Below are 26,986 nucleotides of genomic sequence, written 5' to 3'. Positions count from 1 at the left end.
TTCCTGCAAACTATCCTGATAAAACTCTGGAATTCATTTTCCCATCAATGACAACAATCCGTCCAGTCCCTGAGGCAGCAAAGCAGCCCCAAACCACGATTCTCCCTCCGCCATGTTTTACAGTGGGGATGAGGTTTTGATGTTGGTGTGCTGTGCCTTTTTTTCTCCACACATAGTGTTGTGTGTTTTTCCCAAACAACTCAATTTTGGTTTCATCTGTCCACAGTATATTTTGCCAGTAGTGCTGTGGAACATCCAGGTGCTCTTTTGCAAACTTCAAACATGCTGCAATATTTTTTTTGGACAGCAATGGCTTCCTCCGTGGTGTCTTCCCATGTACTCCATTCTTGTTTTAATGTTTTCCTTATTGTAGATGTGTCAACAAAAATGTTAGCATGTGCCAGAGATTTCTGTAGGTCTTTAGCTGACACTCTAGGATTCTTCTTTACCTCATTAAGCATTATGCGCTGTGCTCTTGCAGTCATTTTTATAGGACGACCACGCCTAGGGAGAGTAGCAACAGTGCTAAACTTTCTCCATTTGTAGACAGTCTGTCTTACCGTGGACACATGAACATCAAGGCTTTTGGAGATACTTTTGTAACCCTTTCCAGCTTCATGCAAGTCAACAATTCTTGATCGTAGGTCTTCTGAGAGCTCTTTTCTGCGAGGCATGGTTCACATCAGACAGTGCTTCTTGAGACCAGTAAACCCAAAACAGGTGTGTGTTTTTAAAGGGCAGGACAGCTGTCAGCAGCACATCCAATATCATCACACTGATTGGAGTCAAGGTTGGCTCACTCCTGGCTCCAATTAGCTCTTGGAGAAGTCATTAGGCTAGGGCAGGGATCAGCAACCTGAAACAGTGAAAGAGCCACTCGGAACCGGTTCCCTCACAAAAGGAAAAACTGGGAGCCGCAAAAAATGTGTGCACATGCGCATACATGCGCAGAACAGGGTTTGACTGAAGAGTGGAGCCAAGGCAAGATATGCACCTACCCTGCATATTTGAATTGATTAGTTGAACTTTTTTAGTCCCATTTTTTTTTGGACTGCACATGTCAGAGGACTGGGAGCAGCAGGAGACGGTTGCAGACCTGTGGGCTAGGGGTTCACATACTTTTTCCACCCTGCATGGTGAATGTTTCCATCTTATGTTCAATTAAAACATGACAACAGCTAATGTTTGTGTAGTATTATTTTAAGCAGACTGTTTTTTTTTTCTATTGTTGTGACTTACATGACGTTTAGAGCGCATTTTATGGCCAATTCACGCAAAAAACCACATAATCCCAAAGGGTTCACATACTTTTTCTTGCAACTGTACACCAGCCCAATATGATTTTGTGCAAAATGTGTATTTTATTCTGATATTGTATTAATGCTCCCTGTTTATATATTTTAGCATACCCTATCAGCCCTAACCAAGCTCTGAGAAAACAGGTGCTATACTCCATGAAATTATATAATTTCCAATACTCATATCTAGTTTTTCCCTTAGTATTAACCTAGTTTTAAGACATACTTACAATACAAATAACACCTGTTCATACTTTCAAACATACATATTAGCCCTTTCATTCATAACTAAACCTACATCTTTACTTTCCATTCACAAAATCAGACTTTCGTTCAGCTCTATTTCCCTTACGTAGGACCACATTTGAGCCCAGAATTTATGTTGCTAAGTGAGAAATTTGTTGAGTTTTGCACCATTTTACAACTTTTCTTGCCATTTGTTAAGTGAATCACTGCAGTTGTTAAAATCTGGCTTCCCTATTGACTTGGCTTGTAAGTCAAGATGACAAAAGATGAGCACATGACACTGGAGCACTGCAACCATCGTAACTATGAATCAGTCAAGCATCCAAATGTAAATTATGTGACCATGGGTGTTGCAATGGTCATAAATCTGAAAAATTGTCATGTCACCTTTTTTCAATGCTGTTGTAACTTCGAATTAAATGAATTGTTGTAAGTTGAGAACTATCTGTATTTTTTGTCATGCTCTTCATAATTTACCAGTCAGTGAGAACTTCGTAAAGATATTGATCTGCGCTGCATGTCATGATACTGATCATTCAAGACTTTCAAATAACACTTTTATAACAGAAAAGATGCAAAATTATCAGCCTCTGATGAATTTGTGCTACATAGAACATACCTTGCTAACAATATGCACTGGTCAATATTAGCACATTTTGTTCATATCAAAATAAAACCAAAGCCTAGTTTTAGCCCAAGCACACTTATATTTTAACATGCAAGGTAATGTGAGAAGAATCCAGAGAAAGAAATATTTTCGGTAATATTAAAAAGGCAGAATATATTTCTCCAAGGGAATAATGGAGATGATCTTTAAAAAGGCAAAGATTTCTCCCTCCCTGCAGCCAGAAACTCAGCAGAAACCAGGTCTGCAGAAATGCAGATGTGATCATCCATTCAGGAAGGTTGGAAGCTAGAAGCTGATGAGATTAGGAAGACAGACCCCCAAAATCTACATACTCCATCCACACTCTAAGGACAGGAAACATAATAAGATTAACTCACCAATACCAAAAGGGCACATTTAGACTCAGGTCAAAGTACATGGCACAGGAAATACAAAGCCTCAAACAGGATCAGGAAATAACCTCAAAAGCCCCAGAAGGCATAAAAACCCACCACTCCCAGCAACAAGAGTTCAGCTTTCCCAGAGTCACATTGCTATCTGGCTCTGCTCTTTAATAAACCACAACCTTCTTTCTAAAGCAATTTCCATTTTGTTTATTCCTGGCTTGGACTGGACCCTGATGATGATTATTTTCTTTCCACAATCGTCTCTTTACACTAGAGATCACCTGGCAAGCAAACTAGCCAACATCCTACCTAGATGTCTAGAAAGTATACAGGTAAACTTCAACTTACAACCATTTGCTTAATAATAATTTGGTTTAATAATTATCTACAAGTCAGTTATGACCTAAATTGAAACTTCTGACTTTTGCCCTATCCCCTAACGGTTATTTAACGACAATCTGAGGCCTTAGCAACCAGCCTGTATTTATGACTGTTTGCATCATCCTGATCATGTGATGGCATTTGTTTAGTTTCTAGCAAAACCTGCCATTGATTAAATTGGATTTACATATATGACCACATGACTCAACTTAGAACCGTGGTAAAAATAACTGTTAAAATTGGGTTAGGTCATATAGTGTCTTGACTTGTGATGCAATATGTTCCTAATTGTTAACGTAAGTCAAGTACTACCGGCATGAAATATACTAACCCACATCCAGGATGCATCCTTTGTTCTTCAGAATAGTTACTAATGTTAATTGGATAAAATCATAAAACCTGATATATGAGGTTGTACTTTAAAAAAACATAATCAAGCTTAGCCATATATTTAGGATCCTATATAAGCCAAACTATAGTTAAAGTCATCAAAATAAGCCATTTATTTCATTATATATGTGATTGCAGAAATTTATTTGTATCATTTATCAGTAGTTTCAAAGTTAACAAGCATCTTTGTAAAAAAAAAAAACAACCCTGATAACTTCAGAAAAAGATTTACCTCTTTAGAATCATCTATTCTTTCAAAGTAAACAAAAGCAAATCCTCTTGATCGCCCAGTCCGTTGATCATACACCACATTGACTCCGCTCAATGGTCCGTAACGGGAAAAGACTTCTCGAAGATCCCTTTCAGTAGTATATAAGCTGAGGCCAAAGACTCCAAGACATGTATTAGGATCCGGATTAGCCTAAAATATACCAAGTTAAACTATTAGGTGTCTTATTATTGAGAGTTAAATCTGTTACAGGTAGTCCTTGACTTATGACCACAATTGAACTCAAAATTTCCATTGCTAAGCAAGACATTTCAGTGAATTTTGTCCCTTATAACCTTTCTTGTTACAGTTAAGTGAATTATTGCAATTGTTAAACCACTTTTTCCAGTGCCGTTATTACTTCAGTCACTAAACAAATGGCTGTCAATTGAGGACTACTGTAGTACTTCATTTATACACTTGCCCCAGAAACAGTGATAGCAGAATATTTCAGCTGCATTCTGAGTAGCATATAAAAAGGAACAGAAATATGCTATGTTTAATCCATCACTGTATCAGATTTCTTTAAAAAAGACGTTTTCATTCAAATTATAAGAGAGGCACAAGAAAGGAATCTATTGTGGAGTGAGCTATGTATCAATTTTCCTCATCTCATCATGGAGTTCTGATTTTAAACAAGTTATCATGTAATTTAAATTATGCTATTTAAATATCACCTCATAAGGAAAGGGTTTAAATCTGTGTTCTCCATGGCCAATCCAATTATCTAAAGAAATATTACTATAATTTTTTAGCAGAAATTTCAGGTTCCACCAAGCTACCATTTCTGTTCTCACCATCAATAATCCACACCTTATTGTGAACAAGAAGAATAAAGAACAAGTTTAGCTAGCAAAACACACGTTTACTTTTTGGGTAACTTATGGTAGCTAAGATGAATGCAACTGTGCCTATAAAGCAGAAAATGTAAAGACTTGTCTTTTTTTCTTGACTACAGAAACTGTGTTATAGTCAGCCAACTTAAATTGAAAAAAATAATAATATTCCTACAAGCTTACACTACATACTCTGCTGCCAGTGTGCCTTCTTCGGTTAGACATAGGAGAGTGGCTTCGGCTCCTTCGACGCCGATATTCTGGGGTATAAGATCTACTTCGTGATCGCCGCTTGTGAGAATGGGATCTAGAGCGAGTATATCGCCTGTGAGAATGTCTTCTGGATCTAGATCTTTAAATGGTAAAAATAAAGTTCCATATAAAAACTGCAATAGGCCATCAAAATTAATATGAAAAGTTATTAATAACAATTTAAAACAACTGAAAGGGGTTATACAACTGTTAAAATTTTAAGATATTAAATTCATTGTTTTTCAAAACTTACAGGCCATTTACGGAATAAGATCTGCACCTGACATGCCATTAACATGCTGCAGTTACATACTGAGGAAATCTCCTAAAGAAATTCCAACCCTCACCTATCCTTAAAACAGATGTTATTTTTTTAAAGGCAAAGAAATGAAGCACTACTAGTCTTAACATTCTAAACTGGAGCAGTAAACTGCAGAAAGACTCTCAAAACTGCATGAACACTGCCACCCTATTTGAGAATATGTGAAATGAGCTGAAATTCGTGTATTTTTATTTGGGATACAATTTGTCATGGAAATTTCTGAACTTCTGTTCAAATAGTCTTTATTTACAGGTAATCCCCAAGGTAAGAACATTTATTTGGCGAGTTTTCACAAAAACAAAATAATTCAGAAAGGATACTTCCATTAGATACTCAAAATTGTGACCAAAAAGAGGCCTCTGTAGCTATGTGACTTGGATTCAGTCTCTGCTGCAAACGGCTGCCATGTGACTTGCCTGGGCCATTCGGGGTATGAGAAACTGGAAGGGGTTTTTTTTTTTGTTCCTTGGTCACATAGGCAAACAAGAGCTGAGCAGGTACCAGTTTTTGCTTTTGATGCAATCTGCTACTGCCTGGGCTCGAGTGCTACAATTACTTCTGTAACTATTTTTTTTAAATTTTTTGTTACTCTGTAGTAACAAAACTGCTCTGCTTTTTAAGTACTGTACTTTGCAAACTATTGTTGTTTGCAAACTACTGAGTTATTGTTTTGGAGATTAGCATATATTACTGTAGTTTGTAGGTTTTAAATTTAAATTGCATCTAGAAGTTGCGAGTGCCCATCACTGGAAGCTTTTAAGAAGAGACTGGATAGACATTTATCAGAAATAGTTTCTTGTGAGAGCAGTGGTTAGACTAGATGACTTCAAAGTCTCTTCCATCTCTGCTACTATTGCAAGCTGAGAGTTCTGCAAGTTCCTCCTCCATCTCCCTCTGGGTGCCTGGCTGGAGACTTTTAAGTGAATAAGTGACAAGTGTTTTTAATATTTTTTTAAAAGCAATGGGCCTCCCCACCCACCCACCCCAACAGCTAGCTGAAGACGCTTGAGCTGACTAGCAACAGTTGTTTTTTTAAAAAAAATAATTTAATGGCTGCAAGCCCTGCTTGGAGGCAATTTAGTTCCTGAATGCACTGGAAACAGGTGATGGGCAGCTGACAGGAAACCCTCCCAGTTCAGTTAACATGGCAGCTATTGGGAGGAAATAGCAAATCAGATTTTCGTTCATGTAACAACCTATTTGATTTAATTAATGAATTTGATTTTACTAATTTGTAAAATTGAGTCTGATTCATTCATTTGGCCTGGTTCCATTAGGCTCATACCTCAGGTACTATCTGTATTACTGTAGGAATATTTTCATATTTTTCATAACTGCATGTAGCAATGAATTTAAATGGCTTACCGGTATTTCTACATTTACATGTGTATACATGCACATTGTTAAAACACATCACAACTGCTTGAAAACATGCCTAGTACAACTGTTCAGATGGATTTTACAATATCATGTTAACTTCTTATTTTTGCCATTATCACTATATGGTTACTTATGAAGTTTCAGGGCAACTTTCAAGACCTGACAAAAATCTTAGTTCTATAATTGTCTAGTGAAAGATCCAAGCAACAAGTGTACAAGTTTAACATATTCAAGTTTTTAATAAACATAAACGTACCTGGATTTTGATCTTGATCGAGAGTGTGATTCAGAATGTTTAGAAGCTCTTGATGGACTACGAGATCGTGACCTGCTCTCAGATTTTGCACGAGCAGGACTCCCAGCTGGAGATTTTGACTGGGAGCGTGATTCCTACCGAAAGAAGCAGTATTACAAATGGTATTGGTTGCACAAATGCCTACCTTCTTAAGTTAAAAGTAACTATATTTTATTGATTGAGCCTGAAAAATAAATGGTTAGGCAATACCCTCCAGGACAAGATTCTCTTTAACCCACTATTAATATTGTACAATCTCCTCAAATAATTCCCTACAGATGTCCAATGTTCTATTAACTAAGTAATCATGCAAATTCATCTATAACTTGATCAGACAGACACTGGAACATAAGCCATACATTTACTTAACCTAGGACCCATTCATTCTTCCAGATTCTTTTAATTCTACTTCACTCTTGCTTTCTACTTTTCTTCATTCTTCATTGAGTTTTTCATTTTTCATACTTCGTGTATTCTTCCCCAATTCAAATTCATTATATACTTCGTGTATTCTTCCCCAATTCAAATTCATTATAGCCTTAAAAATATTCAAGTGCTTCTATCTGACCAATCTTCTGTTCAATTTTTTCCCCCATTCAATTTTAATTTTCTGATCTTTAACACTTTTCATTAGCCTTCTTTTATCTTGATTTATCTTCCACATTCTTGGAAAAAACTCTTCCATTTCTTCACGAACATTAACCTTAATGGAAAAAGAACATTTAGTATATTTAAGCATGTGGGGATTATAAAACCCTGCTGGATTTTCAGAATTTTATCTACTAAAATGGAATAGCCAGCAGGTGAAATGCAAATAACTAGTTTATAAAAGCAATTAAAAAAATCTTTCAACTGATATAATCATATAGGCTCTAGTAATGTCCATTGGTTCCCTTGTAGTGTTTCCCAAATATTGTACACCTATTCTGCTCCCTAATTTCAGTAACAAGTCTGTAATATATATCTATATTTGTATTTATATACACATACATACATACACACACACATTCTTAAAAAGTGAAACAGACTAATAGGCAAAGATTCAAAGAATTACAATAGCACAGCAATTAATACAAATACAAATAATAAAGCATCTTAACTCCTGCTTTTTAAACGGAAAGATCTCACAACTTATTACAAATTTGGTTCTAAAATACATATTAAGTGCTGGTTGTTCAAATCCCAAATCTGTACTGATTTGATTTACTTCTTTGGATCTTAGCCATAGAAGCTATTTTTGATTTACAAATCCCATGATACATGTCTATCCTTAAGTGTGATTATTTTATTAAAGTTAGAAGTATTTGTACAGTAAAATAACAAAGCTAAACTATTCGTTAATATCAGTATGGTTTAATAATGCTGCTAACTGTACTGCCTGACTAGATGTCTACTTTGTACTCCATCAGAAGAAACGTATCAGGCAAGGCAATTTAGAAAGATTAAGCAATAAATATATGCATGCATATTATATGTATCTAAATGAGGTGATCATTTATTCTCTCCAACTAAAGAACCAAGCAGAAATTACTCTCAAAATTATTTAATTCAAAAGCTGATGTCAAAAAGACCCATTTTTTCAGGAATTGAAATCGTTCATTTTATTTTCTAATTTCAAATCTTTTCCCCATTATTTTTGAAATACTGAATAAAGTTGCAAAAATCTCTAACTTTTTACACTTTTAGCAAGGATTTGCAAATACCTGGTGGCTTTTGTAAAATTCAGGTTTTATGTATTTCTCTACAGGTAGTCCTCAACTTACAACAGATCATTTAGTGACTGTTGTTACATCACTGAAAAAAGTGACTTATGACCATTTTTCACACTTATGACAGGTACACCGTCCCCATGAAGATGTGATCAAAATTCATACAGAATATTTATGACAGTTCCAGTGACCTGGGATCAAGTAATCACCTTTTGCGACCTTCTGACAAACAAAGTCAATGGGGAAGCCAGATTCAGTTAACAACGTAAATGATTCACATAACAACTGTGGCAATAAAGTTTATAAAATGGGGCAAAATTCAGTTAACAATGTCTCCCTTAGCACCATAAATTTTGGATTCAATTGTGGTTGTAAGTTGAGGACTACCTGTGTTTTCCCCACAATTAAATATGAGGTAATCTAACCTCTTCAAAAAAAAAAACTTCTAAAAAGTAAAGACTTTTAATGAGAGAAGAATGGATAGAAACAAATATAACACTGGAAAATGCATTGGATCTTAGATAATGGTACAAGGAACTACGGGTAGTCCTCAACTTAAAACCACAAATTTTCTATGGTAAGTGAGACATTTGTTAAGAGAATTTTGCCCCATTTTACGACCTTTCTTGCCAGTTTTTAAATAAATCACTGCAGTTGTTAAGTTAATGTCATGATTGTTAAATGAATCTGGCTTCCCCATTGACTTTGCTTGTCAGAAGGTTACAAGAGGTAATCACATGACCCAAGGCCACTGCAACTGTCATAAATATGAGTCAGTTGCAAAGTGTTTGAATTTTGATCACATGACCATGGAGATGCTTCAATAGTCTAAATGTGAAAAACTGTCATAAGTCACTTTTTCGGTGCTGTTTTAACTTCAAACGGTCACTAAATGAAGTCTTGTAAGCCAAGGACTAACTGTACTAATTTTTTTACAAAGACTAAACAAACTGTTGTGAGGATCAAATCTGGGTTGGTCACCTTGCCCAGAGATTTTTTTCTTCTGAGCTTTCGGACTAATGCTGGAGCCCATTTTCAGGGAACTTCTCTCTAGCCAGAACTTCTCTCTAGTTCAGGGGTGTCAAAGTCAATTTCATTGAGGGCCACATCAGCATTGCAGTTGCCCTCGGGGGTGCCAGGTGAGTGTGGCCAGGGTGGGTGCAGCCTACTGGGTGGGCATAGCCAGCTCTACATCGTTCGGGTCAAAAGTGCCTATGGGGACCTGGGCAGGAGTGGGACAGATCTGAGGGTCTCTGGCAGAAGGAGATGGGACTGGAGCAAGTATCAAGGTATGATCCACTGGAGGAGCCTCGCCGTTTCTCTCAGGCCATGCGGGGTGGTGGTGGTGGTGGACGGTGGCACGGAGTTCAAATGCCCAGCCCAGCCCTCAAGCACCCACGGCACTAAGCCCAGCCCCACTTCCCCAAGGGGTCGCCCAGCTGCACTTACCTCCTCTTCAAGGCTGCTGCTGTTGCTGTGCTTGCTCTCCTTAGCCAGGTTGCTCATGAGGGGTACGAGGGCAAAGTTAAGAGGGAGGCCCACTCCCTGTCCATGTGAGGAGACCTGGCTTTGTATCCAAAGCTTCCTTAGCAATAGGATGAGAGACCCCCAGGATAGGCCAGGAGGAGGGGGCAAGGGGATGGTGACAGGAAAGCAAGGAAGGACTAAGGTAAATTTCCTTCCTTCCTTCGAGTGGTGGGAAAATATTTGAGATGATGGAGGGAGAAAAACAGGCAAGAAACGCAGCTGGGGAAGTGTCATCCTTCATGAGGAATGAAGAAATGCACTATCGCCTGGAAGTGGCCAGCACATGGCTCTCGCCTACTTCACATATCCGGCTTGGTGGGCTCTGGGGGAGGGGATGCCACCATGAGCAGCATGAGAGTTGATGTTACCTGCACAATGCTGCCCAGCCCCCAGCCTGCCCAGTTTTGGCAGGCAATGGGGCAGTTTCCTGATAGTGCCGAGAGGCTGAGCTGGGTGGCATGAATCTGAAGAGAAGCGCAACGCTGCCCAGCCCCTAGCTTGCCTGAAGTAGGCAGGGCCATGTGCTGGCTACTTCCAGGCGATGGTGCATTTCTTCATTCCTCATGAAGGGTGATAACTCCCCAGTGCATGCCCAGGGGGCGGGGCCAACGTAGCAGGGGCTGGTCCTTCACTGTTTCCAGATGGCTTTGTGGAGCTAAGACTGAATGCATTTCAGCATAGATGGACACAACAAAATTGTACATTGGCTCCCAGCCAGCTTGGGCCGGGGCCAAGGCAGCGGGGGTCGTTCCCTCACTGTTTCCAGGATGGCTTCGTGGGCCACATGAAACCACTTTGTGGGCCGGATCTAGCACTCGGGGCTTCTGTTTGACATGTCTGCTCTAGTTAGAGAGCCAATTTGGGGTTATTGTTAAAGCTTAAGACTGCAACCTGGGAGACTGTGAGTTGTAGTTTTGCCCTGGGCATAAACCACTTTTAAAAAACTTTTAAGAAAACTGCAGGGACTTGTCCAGTCAACTTTTGAGAAATGGACACAATTGAGTAGAAGGGGGGGAAAATTACATATCCAAGGCTCACTATCAACACTTAGAAAGACAATGACCTAGTTATATTAAGTATTTTTAACCTATTCTGTAGGTTTAATTCTACATCATGAATGATTGATATAAATGCCTATTATTTTAGAACAATTTTGGAAAAAGTAGACAAATATGCTGCTTTGCCTTGATGCTATTTCCACTTAAATCTTTTCAAAATTGTATCCTGACCAATGGATTCAGAAATGCCTGATTTTAATAAATTGGAAAAGAATATTCTATGTATCAGTGATATGGCATTTCATTTTTTTGCCTTCTCCTCCATCCTGAATATGTTCAGGAATAAAAATGAACTGAAAAGGGACTTTATCCTGGTTTGAACTAATGAACATATCAAGGATGGGGAGAAAGCAATCAAACTGTATTTTATACTACCACTTTCTGGATATTTTTTTTCCCAATTTCCAGATCTATTATATCTTGGAATTTCCCAGTAACCCTCTTATCTTTGTAAATGTTTTGAGATTAACCAAGGTCAACATCAAAAACATACTATAAAAGGCAGCCCTATTTTATAAATAATCCTTGCATTTATACCATCATGACTGCATTCTGTCGAACTCGCAACTGGCTCACCTTTATGACAGATTGTAATGTTCTGCAATTTATACTTTTTGCTAGAAGCATGCTTTTTTGAACAGTTTCTGGCAAAAATGCCCACAGGAAGCATTGAATCCCTTAATGATTGTGGCAAGAAAGGTTGCAATCACATGGGTGCCTCAACTTATGACTGCTATGATTTAGAATGGAAATTCCAAGCTCCATTATGATTGTAAGTCAAGGACTATCTATATATAAATCACAAATATTAAACAATATCCCTCAATATATTTATATTATAAAAATAAGAAAATTTCTACAGGGAAACTACAAAATTTATATTGCCAAATTTATTATAGGGACTTTGCTACCTTCTCAAAAGAGCAATGAACAACTCAATTTCTCCAGACTCTTAAAGCTTAAGAGATTGGTGTGGATCTCTCAGTTTTATGAGGTCCTCTCTCTGATGTAAATCTAAAGGGGGTGACTTTTATCACTCAAAAACCATATTTTCAGATGAACCTCAGGAAACTCAGATAAGCTGGTCTAGGAAAATATTAGTGGTTTTTATGTTAGGTGGGCCATACTTAAGAACATGAAATAAATAAAATCTATGTTATGACCAAAAACAACTTTGTGGCTTTCTGCACAAGAAGCATTCTATAGATGAGAAATAAGTAAGAATAAATGATGACGTATTAGAATTTTCTCAGGGGGAATTAAAATAAAATTAAGAGAAAATCTGACAATATGGGTAGACTTCCACTTATACTTACAATTGGGCCTGAAATCTTGGTCACTGACCAAAGTAGTCATTAAATGAGACACCACATGACTGCTTCACTCAATAATCTCTAGTTAAGAAGAGCACCAGGGAGAGGCCTTGGGTTTCTCACCACACCCAGGAAGCCTACCCAACCAGGGAGAAGAAATTTGAATGCCATTATTTTTGAAGGCTCATTTTTGCCATATTTGAGGCCTGTTCCTCCTGTACATAGAAAGATTTCCCTTCTCTGCATAAGGAGAAGGGGAAATCCACAGATGTGCTGAGAGAACAGGTATCAAATCCAACATGCCCTCTGCTTGCAACCTTCCCTGCTAGCAATCACCACTGATTTTCTAGGAAAGCCAGCAGAAAAAAAGTCTGCAAGTGGTGATCATGTGGCACCTGACAAGACACCAAGGGCACTTCACAACTGCTTGTAAATGTAAACAGGCTGATAAGTCACCAAAATGTAGTCATATGAGAGGGAGGGCACAATATTTTACAATGGCCAGAAGAGCTTTGTGGGATTACACATGAACATTTAAATATACTTAAATTATGCAGCCCAGGCTAGATGGCCTCAAACATTCTGCATCTATTTCTGATAAAAGAACTGAGTTTTCCCTATTTGAGAAGAGTATATTAGTTATACCGATATACTGAAATTTCACAACTCATTTTTAAAAATCTAAACAAACCCATTCTTCTCTCTCCTACTTATCCCTATATAAACAGATTCACTTCACCCTGCCCCAGCTACCATGTTTCCCCGAAATTAAGACCTGGTCTTTCTTTTTTTGCCTCCAAAAGAGGCATTGGGGTGATGGCTCTTTTCTATTCACCTTGCAGTGGTGGCACCAACAGCCCCGCCCACCCAGTCCACTTCTGTGGCCAAAGGAGCAGCTTCATTCTGCAGCTGAGAATGGAGCTCGAGCCTACATTTCACCGTCAGAGGCATTTCCGAAAGGCCTGTGCAGCTGAGAACCAAGCTGCAGATTGAATTCATAGCTTAGTCCTCAGCTGCACAGGACTTCCACAAAGGTCTCTGACTGTGAAATGCAGGCCCAAGCTCCATTCAGCTGCAGAATGAAGCTGCTCCTTCAGCCTAAGAAGTGAGCCGGTGAGGCAAATGTCAATCCAAGGGAGGCCTGGCTACAATGGTAAGCTCCACCTCTGCCCTAGCTTGATTTTTTAGGCATGCACCTCAACCCAAACTAGGGCTTATTTTTGGAGTAGGTCTTACTTTCGGGGAAACATGATATATGTTAGCTTCCATTCTATTGATAGTAAGCTACTTCCCCATATCAAATGCAATATTTAGGAAATTCAGGTAATTGATAATGCAAAAAGGACATTCCCTTGCTGGGCTAATTATAGTGAAAGTTGTAGTCAAAGCTATTATGTTCCTAGTCTTAAATCTTATAAAGTATAGTCTTTATATTCAAAGTGCAATCTTTATATTGTTCCTAGGCGACCGGACCTTAAAGAAAATAAGGTAGTCCTCAACTTATGACCACAATTGAGCCCAAAATTTAGGTTACTTAGTGAAACATCTGTTAAATGAGTTTTGCCTCATTTTACAACTTTTCTTGCCACAGTTGTTAAGTGAATCACTGGAGTTGGTAAGTTAGTAACACGGTTGATAAGTGAAACAGGTTTCCCCATTGACTTTTGCTTGTCAAAAGATTGCAAAAGGTGATCACATAATCTCTGGACACTACAACCATCATAAATATGAGTCAGTGGTCAAGCATCTGAATTTTGATCACATGATCACAGCGATGTTGCAATGGTCATAAGTGTGAAAAACGGTCACTGCATGGTGGCGCAGTGGTTAGAATGCAGTATATAGGCTAACTCACTGCTTACTCCAGAGGTTCAATTCTTAACGGCTCAAGGTTGACTTAGCCTTCTATCCTTCTGAGGTCAGGGGCAATATGCTGACTCTGTAAACCACCTGAGAGGGCTATAAAGCACTAATAAATTATATATAAGTTTAAGTGCTAATGCTACTGCTCTAAATCACTTTTTTCAATGTAACTTTGAACAGTTATTAAATGAACTGTTTTAAGTTGATGACTACCTGTATACAGTGGTGGGATTCAAACATGTGAAAAACCGGTTCTGGGTGTGGATGCCGCTTTCGGAAGTCCATTCTGGGCCTGGGCAATAAAAAATTAGCTACAGGTTCTGCTGAACTGGTGCAAATTGGCCGAATCCCACCACTGCCTGTATATGTCCCCTGAATTAAGCCAAGCAGTTTAGAGAGGCTAGTTCAGGACACTTTTTAATTAAGGGAAGTGTATTTCAGCAAAACACAACATCAACAAAACACGGTATTTCAATACCATAAGGCAGGGCTTTTCAACCAGTGGTATGGGTACCACCTGTGGTACATTGGCACCTGGCAGATGGTACGCAACCATCCTAGAAAAGTGGTAGCGGGGGAAGGGAATGAGCTGAACTGGTGGCAGCACCACACAAGCCTGAGCGAGAGATGGTTGGAGCTGCAAGGTTGTCAGGGCTCAGTGGAAGTGCAAGGATCAGCGCCATGCTCCAGCTAGAGCTCAGTGCTGATCCTGGTGCTTCTGTGAGCCCAGAAGAAGCACCGATCAGCTAAAATGTTGCAGCATCTCCAGGGTCTTGTGATTTACATTCAGATGTTTGGCAACTGCTTCATATTTATGACTGTCAGTGTCCTAGGGTCATATGAAGTGACCAAAACCTGCTGCAACCACCCAAGAGATGGGGGTGGGGAATAAAAACCAAACAACCCCCACCCCACCTCTGTTGCCAATCCTCAACAGAAATGCTCATAACAATGAAAACCTTGGACAGGAGGAAGAGCGCCGCTAGGCGGGTGTCTTGCTCGACTGTGGCTTGGGGGGCACTTTTTGCAGTGCCATTGTGACTTCGAACAGTTACTAAGTGAACTTTGTAAGTCGAGGACTACCTGTACTTCATCACTTTTTTCCTTTTTTTTGGTCCTCAAGTTTTTGACACCTTGCTAGGCGACTGGTGGTACTCGGATGTCCTAAAAGTGGTACAGTGGGTGAAAAGGTTGAAAAGCCCTGCCATAAGGAACAATTTTTAAAGTAACAAAGAGGATTCTACTGCATCCGGATTCTTAATCTAATTATACTGGGCATTTTATTATTTTAATACAGCTACAATATGGCACTTCTATCTTTCCTGGTTTCAAATTGTTTCATTTCATTTCCTTCACTTCTTCACAACTTCCAGCTGCTGCTTCAATAATAAGAGAAGTATTCCTGAACTTTTGCACACAAAATCAAATAATAATCCTAAATATATTGAAAAACCTATCACCGCTTTACATTTGATTTTGTTGTTTTTCAAGATTTTAATATAAGTGAGAATAAGCTTTATAGAAACATCATTATTAGATACAAATGAACATTAATTGTAAAGGCTCAAATAGAATATTCTTATTCAAGGATAAGATTTGCACTGCAATCACACACTCCTATTATCATTTTTGAGAAAAGCAGTAACATGTCAGTTTTTAAACCATGAGTTTTCCCTAATTTATACGTAGGAATGAAATTACCTCAGGTTTTTTATACTGTAATAACACACAAACACACACACACAGACACACCTAAATCTAAAAATATGTAACACTCTTCCCAGACAGCATATTTAAAAGTATGCTACTATACTCTCTATACAAAATTTAAAAATCCCTTTCAATAATTAAAGACCTGATAAATTATTTAAGATAGCGCAAACCTAAAATTGGAACAGTGGCAAGTAGCTTCTAATTAACTCTTTTCATTATTACTGCCCACAATAATGCAGAAAATATCCACTAATACCATACCTTAAACACCTTATCGTAACAAAATGTTGACTCTGTATTTCAGTGTAAACCTAATAAATCATGCTGGAAGCTTAATAGCATTTTTACCTGAAAAAATTCTGACGCCATTTTCATCGTATTATTATTAGAAACGGTCCTCAACTCTCTCCCAGGACAAGGGGGCGTTATCGCCGGCCCTCCCGATTTCTCTGACTGTGTAGGGTCCCTTCCCACCAGCCCTGCATACTTTGCATTTGGATTTGCGGGAGGGGGATGTTATTAGTGAAAGTGAAAACGGGAATTTAAGGCAATCGGGAACGAAAGAACTTGAAAATGGCAAAAAAAAAATAGTAACAGGGCAAACGGTTAAAAAAAGAGCGAAGGGGACCGCTAGAACCCAACACCCATTAAAGGGTTGAGGGACGGCGCCAAAAGAGGAGTCGGGATCACGGTTTGTTAAGTCCGAGGATCCTGGTCCGGAAGGAGGAAAGCAGGGCCAAGTCGAAACAGCCAACGAGAGCGCGGTCCCTGCGGGCGGGATGTAGCGTAGCCCCACCTCGGAGGAAGGAACCATTTTGGTATGGAACTACGAAGTCTCTCAGGATGACTCCGCCCCGCTCGGCGCCCGATGCGGAGGCTCTTTTTTTCTTCTTCGCCCACTTCTTGCCCTCAGGGCCAGGCCAGGCCTCCGACACCTCGGCCCGAACAGAACCGCTCACTACTCACCCTCCCCTCGAAGTTATTCTCCTCCACGTCGCTCATGGTTGCGCGTGTCTAAGGCGGCAGGTGGCCAAACAAGTGGGAATCCGAGGGAGGAGCGCCGAGCCCCGACTTTCTCCTGCCACTGCCTTCAATTACCTAACTTCTATGCTGTGGCGACGGCAACGCAAAATGGCGCTTCAGTCGCTAAGGTCTGCGCCCGACACTCAGGGAAGGGGAGGGATTCCCGGTGCCACGCCCAGATATGCCACAATGTGGCATCTCCGCCGCAAGAAACAACATTCAGTAGTAGGCTGGATGAGTGGCACATGCGCAATTTATTGGGTCTAGTTTTCGGCTTTGCAAGTGTTCAGGAATGCTTGGCGTGGATTGCAATAGCATAGCAATTCTTGTTTTGTGGTCCCTGTTAGTTATTTTTGTTTAATTTATATGTTCACCCAACTGCAAAGGGACTCTAGACATTTACTATTGGATAGAAACATAAAGATAGAAAACAAAATCCAACAATCATTCATTACTTAAAAACAGACTAAGTTTTGGAAGTAGACTGGCAGTTTTAGTACAGGTAGTCTTTGACTTACAACAGTTCATTTAGTGACTGTTCGGAGTTATAGTGGCATTGTAAAATGTGACTAGCAACCATATTTCACAGTTATGACCTTTGCAGCATCCCCATGATCATGTGATCAAAATTAGATGCTTGGCAAGTATTCATATTTAATACTGTTCCTGTGCCCCAAGGTCATTTGATCACCTTTTGCAACCTGACAAGCAAAGTCAATGGGGAAACCAGGTTCACTTAACAACTGAGTTACTCACTTATCAGCTACAGTGATTCACTTAATAACTGTGGCAAATAAAGTCATAAAATGGAGTGAAACTCATTTAACAAATGTCTCAATAACAGAAATTTTGGGCTCAGTTGTGGTTGTAAGTTGAGGGCTACCTATAGTTTCTAGATATTCTTATTACCAAGATTATGCAGCAGAACACTATGGCACATAAACCAGGCCAACAAAGATAGTTTGGGTTGTTGCTTACAGCCAATCTTAATTGGGATCTTCACACTCCCCTAGAAACTTCTGGCATTATGGCTAAAATGGTGTTGATTAAAACTTTTTCAGAAAAGGATACATTCACCTGTCTCACTGCTAATAATGCTATGGTGAATCTAGTATCAAATATTTTAATAATATAATTTATTTCTTTATGGTTCAAGACCCTTTTGATGTTAAATCAGTTTTCACTTTGGCCCAGTTAACCAATTTATACAATTCAGTTCTCTGGGTTTGTACAATCCATCACACCATAAACTAATATGAGATATAACATAATACATTGTAATTTTCCATACTGTAGACTAGCATATAACTTATGGATGACATATTATCCAATTTATATGGTTTAGTTTTTATTCAAACTACCTAGGGTTAGTATTTTATATATCCAGAGCACAGCTATGTTTAACCAATGCATGAACTCTGCTAAAGCTATGACACACATAGCTTCTGGCTGGAAACATGTACCAGTTACTGCATTGTACAGATAGCAAGGGAACTAATAAGGAAATACCAGAGAGGGAGCAGTGAAGGGGCTAGGCTGGGCTTAGCAAGTTTGGGTGACAATGGCTTAACTAACTTTAAGCATTTAGGAATGATAGGTGGATTGTTAGCATGTGACTGAACAGGGCCTATCAACTGGGCCTGGGGAGGATGGACCAGCGGTCAGGGATAGAACTGCTAAAATCTGTAAAGAAGGTATGGTCTCTTACTTTCATGTGAGATCCACCAGCCTTTGCAAGGCATTTAATAAATTTTGTTTTTTCCAACAACCTTGGAGTTGAATTTTATTCTTCATACTAATCATACACAATCCCAAAGGTGCTTTTTCTAAGCTGAAGAAGCTTCTTCAATGAGAAGAGAAATGTCTTCAAAGACAAACAAGAAAGTCCAGTTGCTTTGTGAAAAAAGCACCTTTAGGATCACTATGACCTGGATGACTGAGCATCTCCATAGACAATCTTACACAAGCTGGATTTATATAATGGGTGGTTTGCTTATGGTTCAGTGTCTCATGTAAACAGAAAGTATTGTGTGATGAGATATAAATCTAATTAACTGCAATCAAACTCCCAACAATTTATATGGGCATCATGGAAGGGAATGATGTCATTTGTGCCATCAGTCCAACTCCCCACTTCATATAAGAATCTGAATTATTTTATTTTATTTATTTTTTTATTTTAATTCCATTTATATTCCACCCTTCTCAGAAGACTCAGGGCGTCTTACAAGCTTAGCAGTAGCCCTCATTCTATGTATATGCCTGCTTATTAGGGCTTTCACACACACACCCAAGCGGCATTATTACAAAGTCAGCTTAATTAATTATGCAGACATGTGGCTATATACTCTCCACTTGAGCTCAATTTGTAGGTCTAGTTTTTGATTCCATGTGCAATCCAGTAAATGGGTTAAGTAGATCACGGTTAAGCTATGATAATTACGTGTGTGAACATACACAACCATAATCTTTGTGCAGTTAATCTTTCTAGGAAACTGTCCAGTTTTGAAGTGTTTTGTTTGTAAAATTCATATACTATAGAAAACGCTGAAAAGAAAGCAGATTGATAAAAATTTAAAAAATAGAAACTGTCAGAATTCATTGTAAATTCAGTAAGTGTACTGCAAAAAATAATGCACTATAATAAATCAACGTATTTTTAAAATTAGGAGCAAATATCAACATTTCAAACGTGTGGTTTCCGTTGCCTTTCTTTTGCTCCACCCCGCATATGGTAATTTTACCCTTTTCCCACCAGTAGCCGGAAGTGCGGCCTGGATATGATTCAATTGCTGTTGTCCCTATGCACTGCGCAGTCAGGAGGTGCTGACTGAAATCTATGCTCAGGTAAGGTGGTGCTTCCTCTTTGTGTGTGGTACGCTGGCTGGATGTGCGAGATTCGATGGTAACTTATAGTTCACATTTGAATTTAGAGAACACATCTGGAGGAAGGGGAGAAAGAGATCGAGTGCCGGAAGGGCGGACGAGGTTTTGGTGACTGCCCGCCGCAAGCTTTTCCTGGGCCATGAAACCCATGGAGGGGAAAAAAAATCTGATAGGGGATGAATAGATTTGTGAGTCGCTTTATGAAAAACATACGTGTTTGTAAGGCACGATTCTGGGCGTGTATGTTGGCATGACGTACTGATACAGAAACGAGTTAGCCAAGTTCTAACCTAGCGTCTGGCGCGAACTTAATTCGTGCGTGTAGTTTTTGGTTCAATGTACAATCCAATAAACTGGGGCTAAGTAGATCACGGTTAAGCTATGATAATCACGTGTGTGAATATACACAACCATAGTATTTGTTTTCTTAAGTACCGTGGCGATTTTGCACGTTCTTTGTGCCTTATAAGGGTTGTTTTCTTGATAGCTTTCATGAAATAAGGTATTAGTATTTCATTTCCTTGCTCCTTGAATCCTGTGTCTTCCTTTAGTCAAGCTTCCCTCAACTTATCTATATTTCAGATTTTGAAATAAATATAGATTGTGAATAGAGTTTTTTTAAAGACCTTTTCCTCCTGGTAGATTTAATTTTGTGTGGTAACATTTTAAAAAGGATTAAGTACTAGAATTTAATTTGATTGAAAATATGTAATTTTATGAAGTTGAATTCATCATTTTTATTATCAATGGGACACGTGAATTTAGATGGACACTAACCTGCTGGCAGGTCTTTAATTCTTTCAATTTAATGGTGTATAATACTTCTTAAAATAATTTTTTATGTGATTACAAAAAGGGGGGGAAATGATGTCTTTCTGTTGATGCAGTTATACCAGTTGCAGAGGTATTTTCTATTTAATGTTGTTAACATACAAAAAACATTAGGTCAGTAATAAATAACTTGATAATATATAAAGGTTATTGTAAGATTAATAATGTATTTACATTTTGTGAGAGTCTCATAAAGAAAATAAAAGACCCAAAGATCACCTACTAAAGAGTTTTGTGTAATTCTGAGCTTTACCTACAACCCTCATTTTTTCTTGCTTATTTCTAGCTGAAGAAAATACAAGAATTTTGAGAGAATTGTTTCTTATAAACTACATTGGGGTTTGGGCAGTTTGGAATATGTGATTTTTTGATATTTTGGCCTCTTTAATATCATTTTCCTGGTTATACTAAAAGATCATAAAATATATATTTGAAGTGCCAACATGCCTTTTAAAATTTCTTCTCAAGCCTACATTTATAACATAATAACCTGAACAAGTTTTCTTTTTTTTAAGTCTTTTTCCTCAGATGTTTCTCCCTCTCCTAAATGGTTATATCATTTGACCCGCAAACTCTGCTACTCTTAATTCTGAAAAATAAGAACTGCATTAGGCTGACTAAATATAACGGATTAAATAATCCTTGAGTTTACTCAAAATGATATTGAGCTGAGCATGGATGCAAATGTTATCTTGGAATGTTGGTTAGTTGAGGACAGCTCCAACTAAAGCAACAGAATTGTAAAATGGTAGGTGTTCCTAATTTATTATCTTGAAAAGTACTTATTTTATGTTAATTTATATTAAAAGAGTAATCTGCAATGGAAAACTGTCAGATAAAGCACTGTTTAATTGTACTTCCTACATAAGTAGTTCTGTTTTTTTTCTAATGGGGCTTATTCTAAAGAGTGGATGTAGCTTCTGTTTCCTCTCACTGTTAACCAAGCTCCCTGGGGTTTTAGAGTCTGAAATACAAAACCTTTAAGGAAGTCACAGATTTTTCACTTGCAAATGGTTTACAGGCAGTCCTTGTTTAACAATTACATCCCTAAGCAAAACAGTTGTTAGGTGAAACATCATGAAATTATACTACCTGGCAAGAACAATTCCAATACTCAAGATTGCAATTGTTAGGTGAGGACTTCACGTTACTCCTGTCATTCCATGCTGACCTCTACTTCAACTCTCCCTAACCACCACTCCCCCCCCTCCACACACACCTCTGCCCTTTTGGCTACCCTGCACTCTGCTGCATAGCCTGCCATCCCCAGCTGACCTCGGCCATCTTCCTCCTGTTGATGAGGTGCACCTGGCTGAGGTAGCTGCTGGTTCTTTGTTAGACATTGTGAAAGACCAGCAGCTGCCTTGGTTAGGCATACCTCTTCAACAGCAGGGAGAAAAAGATGGCAAAGTCAGATGAAGCAGCCTGTTAGGTGATGGTGGCAGAATACTGGGTGGCCAAAAGGACAAACGGGAGGGGTAGACAGGCAAGTGGAGAAGATTGCACCCTGCATAAAGGCGGGTGGACTACCACGCATACAAATTTTGATCTTGTGACCATAAAAGCATTGCAAATGCTTTATTTTCAGCAGCCAGTCATTACTGTCATTTCGTGAGCACTATTGTAACTTCAAATGGTTGCTGAATGAATGGTTGTTAAGTGAAGACTAACATTTGCCTATCTATTCAGAAAGTGGGAAAAACAACAGTCCTTGATAGCAAACTTTCAATTTAAAAGAATCATAGAGCAGGAGTGTCAAACTGCTGGCCTGCAGGCCGGATGCATCGTAGCAAAACCGCGCCCACCCCATTACCGGCAATGGAAAAAAAGTCACAATACATTGCAACATGTCACATGACATTGTGAGTTTGACACCCCTGCCATTGAGAATGAAAAAAAACCTTAATAAATTTAGACATGATTTCTTAGGATTTCATACCGTAACTTATCAGCTGGGTATAATTTAAAGAGAAAAAAAAGAATAATGGTTTATTTGCCGGGCTGATGAAATGGCTTGTTTTTCACTGCTGATGCTTTTTCTGATATAGTATTTAATCACTATTTTTGTAGCAATCTTTTTAGATAATAATGGCCTTGTTTTCATAGTACAGGTGTAAAGCTGAAGTAGAGAGATTAAAACTTACATGAAGGCACCAAGTAGTTCATAGCTGAATGGATATTTGTACCATGGATTTCCAATTCATGATTATATTGTTATCCTATACAAGTATAGTTTGGAAAGTTACCAGATTTTTGTTCTTAAATTGCCTGTATTCTCAGGAGTCATTTTACAGGGGTTCAATAATAATGCTCTAAATTATAAAACACATTCCAAATTAATACTGTAGTTTATAAAAAATAAACAATTTTGACACAAGTTTTTTGATAAAAAATTTCAGGAAACAAATGGAAAAATTAGACAAAATAGTCTCCCCCGAAGACCAAGCATGCTGTGAAGATGTTTTGCAAAACAACTTACCATGAAGATACTGTGACTTCACACTTACTACCTTCTACTGATATATTTAGCCTGCTCAGAAATGGTTTTTGCATTTTCTAGAAAAAATGTGTCCCAGAAATTGAGTTTATTGTTGCTAGTTTTTGGTTTTATCTGGGGCATAATGTTACTGCGCTACACCTTTCAGCATCCAAGGCAACAAAGCAGTGCTGAATTGCGTGAACAAATTCTTGACTTAAGTAAAAGATACGTTAGAGCCCTAGCAGAAGAAAACAAGAATGTAATAAATGGTGATAATGGAGTTGCAATGGCGGGATATGGTAAGCTTACATAATCTCTGTAAATTCAAACTCAGTTTAGTTTTTCAAAATATATAAAGCAATATTATTTTAAAGGCATAAGGAGTTTAATATTTATAAAGTAGAATTAACGTTTGCTACATTTTCAGTGTTCTACTGAAGCTGAAAATACTGTATAATAGTTTTCATTTCTAAGAAATATTAGACTGCTCTTAATATTAAAGAGTTGACATACTGGCATTGGGTATGGTATGTCTAGAAACATTTTACTTTGAATAATATAGGTTTTTGTCTAATAGTAGAAATATAAAATTTCCAGAACTTTTGAAACAATAAAGGATTTGGAAGAAATTCAAATGTGATTTTTTTTTACTATTTACATATAAAGAATGATTTTCACTTTACAGAAGTATATTAGGTAAGTAAATCGTTTATGTAGACAACTCTTAAATTTATACGGCTTAGTGTTTTTGTTACAAATGAAAGCTTAGAATGTTGTGCTCTAAAGAGTATAGCATTTATTTAATCTGTTTAAGAAAAGCAAAGAAAAAATTAAAATGGAAAAATAGTACATAAACCATATATTTAAAAAGTTTGCATATACCGTATTTTTTCCATATATTAAAACAGATACAGAAAAAATTATATCCAGGAACACAATGAGAAAACAACTATTTGTCACATGAGATTTTCCCTGCGCAGTGTCACTTTCTGAATATACTTTTTTTTCCTCTAGCGGATCTGAAAAGAACAATTGCCGTTCTTCTAGATGATATCTTGCAACGCTTGGTCAAACTGGAAAACAAGGTTGATTATATGGTTGTAAATGGTTCAACAACAAATACTACAAATGGGAACTTAATGCCATCAGCTACAAGCAAAAGGATAAATGCAGCAAACAATATAAGATAATAATCAAAATATTTTGCATTGCTGGAACTGCTTTAGATTTAATTCTTCAGGAGAGAAGCAAACAGTTGGGTAATCCAGTTGCAGCTGGAAAAAAAATGAATGTATAGAGACCCAATTTCTTTATTTAAAAACCTTTGTGTTAAGGAAGTTGTTTCATAAAGCAACATTGTATTGTAATTTTTAAAAAGGTGCATTGGTAATAAAACTAATGTAGGAAGATAAGTAGGTAACACACACACAAATATGAAAGATCAAACTACCCAGAAAATTCCTTCAAAAGAAAAAGAGGACTAACCTAATAGGAAGAAAAAAAAATGAAGAAATTGATGGAATGAATTGCAAACTATACATACAGCAACAGATCAACCAGCAGAAATTTTCTATATGAAACCCAGATCTTAAGAGCAATCAGAAATCAAATAATATTTCTAGGGAATGATCTCTTAGCAAAAGAAAACATTTTCTTCTGAGATTGCTATTTGACAGGAACAAGGATTTTTGCTCTCTGCCTCATGGAGATGCTGCTCTTACAAACTGAGCGGCTGCCTAGCCTTTTGGCAGCCTCCCGCTCACGAATGGTACAAAGTTGGGATCCCAGAACTCTAACACGAGCTCTAAATTGGGGGCACTTCTTTCGGCAACTTCATAGCCGTCTTCGGGCTCAGCCAACTCTCCGGGAAGCTTTGAAGAAACAGCTGAAAAAAAGAGGTTTAATCCGGCTAGGTCACTTGAAGCGCTGCCCAGAGCTTCTGGGTTTGGCACTGCTAGAAAATCCGGCATTGCCTTCTACTACCCGCCATAGCCTTTTCTGCAGCTTGATCCCAGCCACTGATGGAGTGGAGCCCTTCATCAGTCTACTGGCAAGACGCAGAGCTGCCTCTCAACTTCTTGGTCTCTTGGAACCTCCTGTAAAAGGAATAGTTGGTGTTGAACAATGGGAAGGGCTGCCAGTGAGAGTCCAGGCTCAGCTGCTGCTTTCACAGCTACAAGGGGACAGAGATGGTGATGGGAACCAAGGTCGATCTTCCTCAGCCTTGTTGGACTCTTTGCCTTGTGGTTCTATGATGTACAGAGTTGTGGCTGCAGCATTGATGGAGCCTGGTTGGGAAGTGGAGGCCAAGGTGTTGCTACTCCCTTGGTTGCTGCTTGGAGACCCAGCTCGTCTCTTGGCCTTCTGCCGCTCTTTGTCTCCCCGGTGTTTGGCTTCACTTTGTGCCCATTATTCTGAATTACTTGCTTCCTATTTGACTTTCCTCTCAGCCTGGGGAAACTGCCTCAGTTATGACCCTCTGCATGGGAAATGGCAAACTAGTGGTCTAAAAGAAGATGAAATACCTTGGCAGGAGATGCAGGAACGTGTCCGTGCCCTTTACCAGCAGCCAGAGCCTCTGGGCAGTGCAATCCAGACTTGGCTAAGACAGCTAAAGGCCCAGGAGGGGAACTTTGAAGTCCGAGGTCTGAGCATTTGGACTGACCTTTTGCTGGATATGGAGATGCCTCATTTTGAAAGGAAACTTAACTCATGTTAACTAAAGATGTTGAGTAAAAAAAAGTGTAGGTATTATACAGATCAAGTGTAGAATTCTATGATAATTACATAAAAGGTATAGATTTAGTATCTAAATAAATATAAATGTAGGGAAATTAGCTTGATCTTATGAACTGGTTTACTAATCCATAGTGAAGAAAGAATACCTTTAAAGTGAGTGCTGTTAAGTATAGATAGGTTAAATACTTTAAAATTAGTAGGCAGATTTTTGTTCCAATTGAAGTGTGTTCCATCTTAAAGATGGTGGTCCAAAGAGTGAATTCTTTTTGCACTGTGAAATAGCTTGAAAAAGAATGTTTTAAAAATAGTTACACTTGAGAAAATTTAAAGTAGCAATGTGCCAAAGTGTAATCTTGCTACAGAACTAGAGCAGTTGATTAAAAAAATAGTAATGTATATAACTATTCCAGAAACATTTAATACATGTATTTAGTAACTGAAGATATAACCTGTGATGGAGTCACATTAATTGGATATTGAACACTATTAGCTTATTCATTGCTTTCCTATTTAATATATTTTACAGCCTATGATACATGGGGCACACTGTATCTTAAGTTACTCATGAAACAGAAACAAGAGGAATGGGTTGAACTTTGATGATGGGAAGCGAAGCATTTTGTTTACTGAAAATTTATGCTAAAGGGGTACAATCTATTCTGCAGACAATTCTTGTGCAGTAATAATGGTTTATAACCAGGATCTTTTCAAGTGAACTTGAAATGGAACAGAGGTCAGCATTGCCTTATATTCATGTTAGCCTTATAGTGGAGAATTGTGGTAAAGGTGCTCTACTACGGTCTAAATTCTGCATCATAAATTATAAAATGAAGTGCCAGTTTGGGTTTTGCACCTTTATAGAATGATTTGTAAAACGATTGTTCTGCTATTTTTGCTTAGAATATGTTATGTGGTTTAAAAAATATTTAGAAAAAGAACAACTGGGGTTCTAGATGTACAATTTCAAATGATTTTCTCTTCACATGACTGTAGCTTCTTGAAAGGTTAAATAAAATATATGTCCATGCTATGAGTCCCTATTGATCTTTTTAATTACTTTTTCAAATGTTTCAGTTAGGTTTTTTATTGTATACCTGTAAAGTAACATATTTCCAATTGTTAGTATTACTTTAATATCTATCTGGTAAATAAAACAGGAAAGC

General features: G+C 38.2%; 2 protein-coding genes across 8 annotated transcripts in view; one reads left to right on the top strand and one right to left on the bottom strand.

Annotated features, from left to right (window-relative positions):
• TRA2A (transformer 2 alpha homolog) overlaps nucleotides 1-17,007 on the bottom strand; it is a 32,527-nt gene extending 15,520 nt beyond the window's left edge. For 2 of the 5 annotated variants that reach the window (XM_083376702.1, XM_083376703.1), the window contains exons 1-4: nucleotides 16,832-17,007; nucleotides 6,644-6,777; nucleotides 4,617-4,785; nucleotides 3,562-3,750 (exon numbers count right to left, since the gene is read on the bottom strand). In XM_083376702.1, the coding sequence (XP_083232828.1) occupies nucleotides 3,562-3,750; nucleotides 4,617-4,785; nucleotides 6,644-6,777; nucleotides 16,832-16,867 (528 nt within the window). In that variant the 5' untranslated portion in view covers nucleotides 16,868-17,007. The other 3 variants (XM_083376704.1, XM_083376706.1, XM_083376705.1) reach the window with 2 other exon arrangements.
• A 2,512-nt stretch (nucleotides 17,008-19,519) lies between these two features.
• CCDC126 (coiled-coil domain containing 126) lies at nucleotides 19,520-26,853 on the top strand. 3 transcript variants are annotated; one of them, XM_083378567.1, is made up of 4 exons: nucleotides 19,520-19,735; nucleotides 19,822-19,962; nucleotides 21,121-21,353; nucleotides 24,099-26,853. In XM_083378567.1, exon 4 carries the CDS (start codon nucleotides 24,787-24,789, stop codon nucleotides 25,801-25,803), a length of 1,017 nt encoding a protein of 338 aa, XP_083234693.1. In that variant the 5' UTR covers nucleotides 19,520-19,735; nucleotides 19,822-19,962; nucleotides 21,121-21,353; nucleotides 24,099-24,786; the 3' UTR covers nucleotides 25,804-26,853. The 3 variants fall into 3 exon arrangements, with proteins under 3 accessions (XP_083234693.1, XP_083234694.1, XP_083234692.1); XM_083378568.1 differs by lacking the exon at nucleotides 19,822-19,962 and adding an exon at nucleotides 23,005-23,383 and having other exon boundaries at nucleotides 24,099-24,776; XM_083378566.1 differs by lacking the exon at nucleotides 19,822-19,962.
• Nucleotides 26,854-26,986: the final 133 nt, after the last annotated feature.

The sequence above is a fragment of the Vipera ursinii genome (genome assembly GCF_947247035.1).
Source record: "Vipera ursinii genome assembly, chromosome: Z".
Taxonomy (NCBI): Eukaryota; Metazoa; Chordata; class Lepidosauria; order Squamata; family Viperidae; genus Vipera; species Vipera ursinii.
The sequence above is the reverse complement of the archived record's forward strand: the minus strand, read 5'-3'. Positions and strand labels throughout refer to the sequence as shown.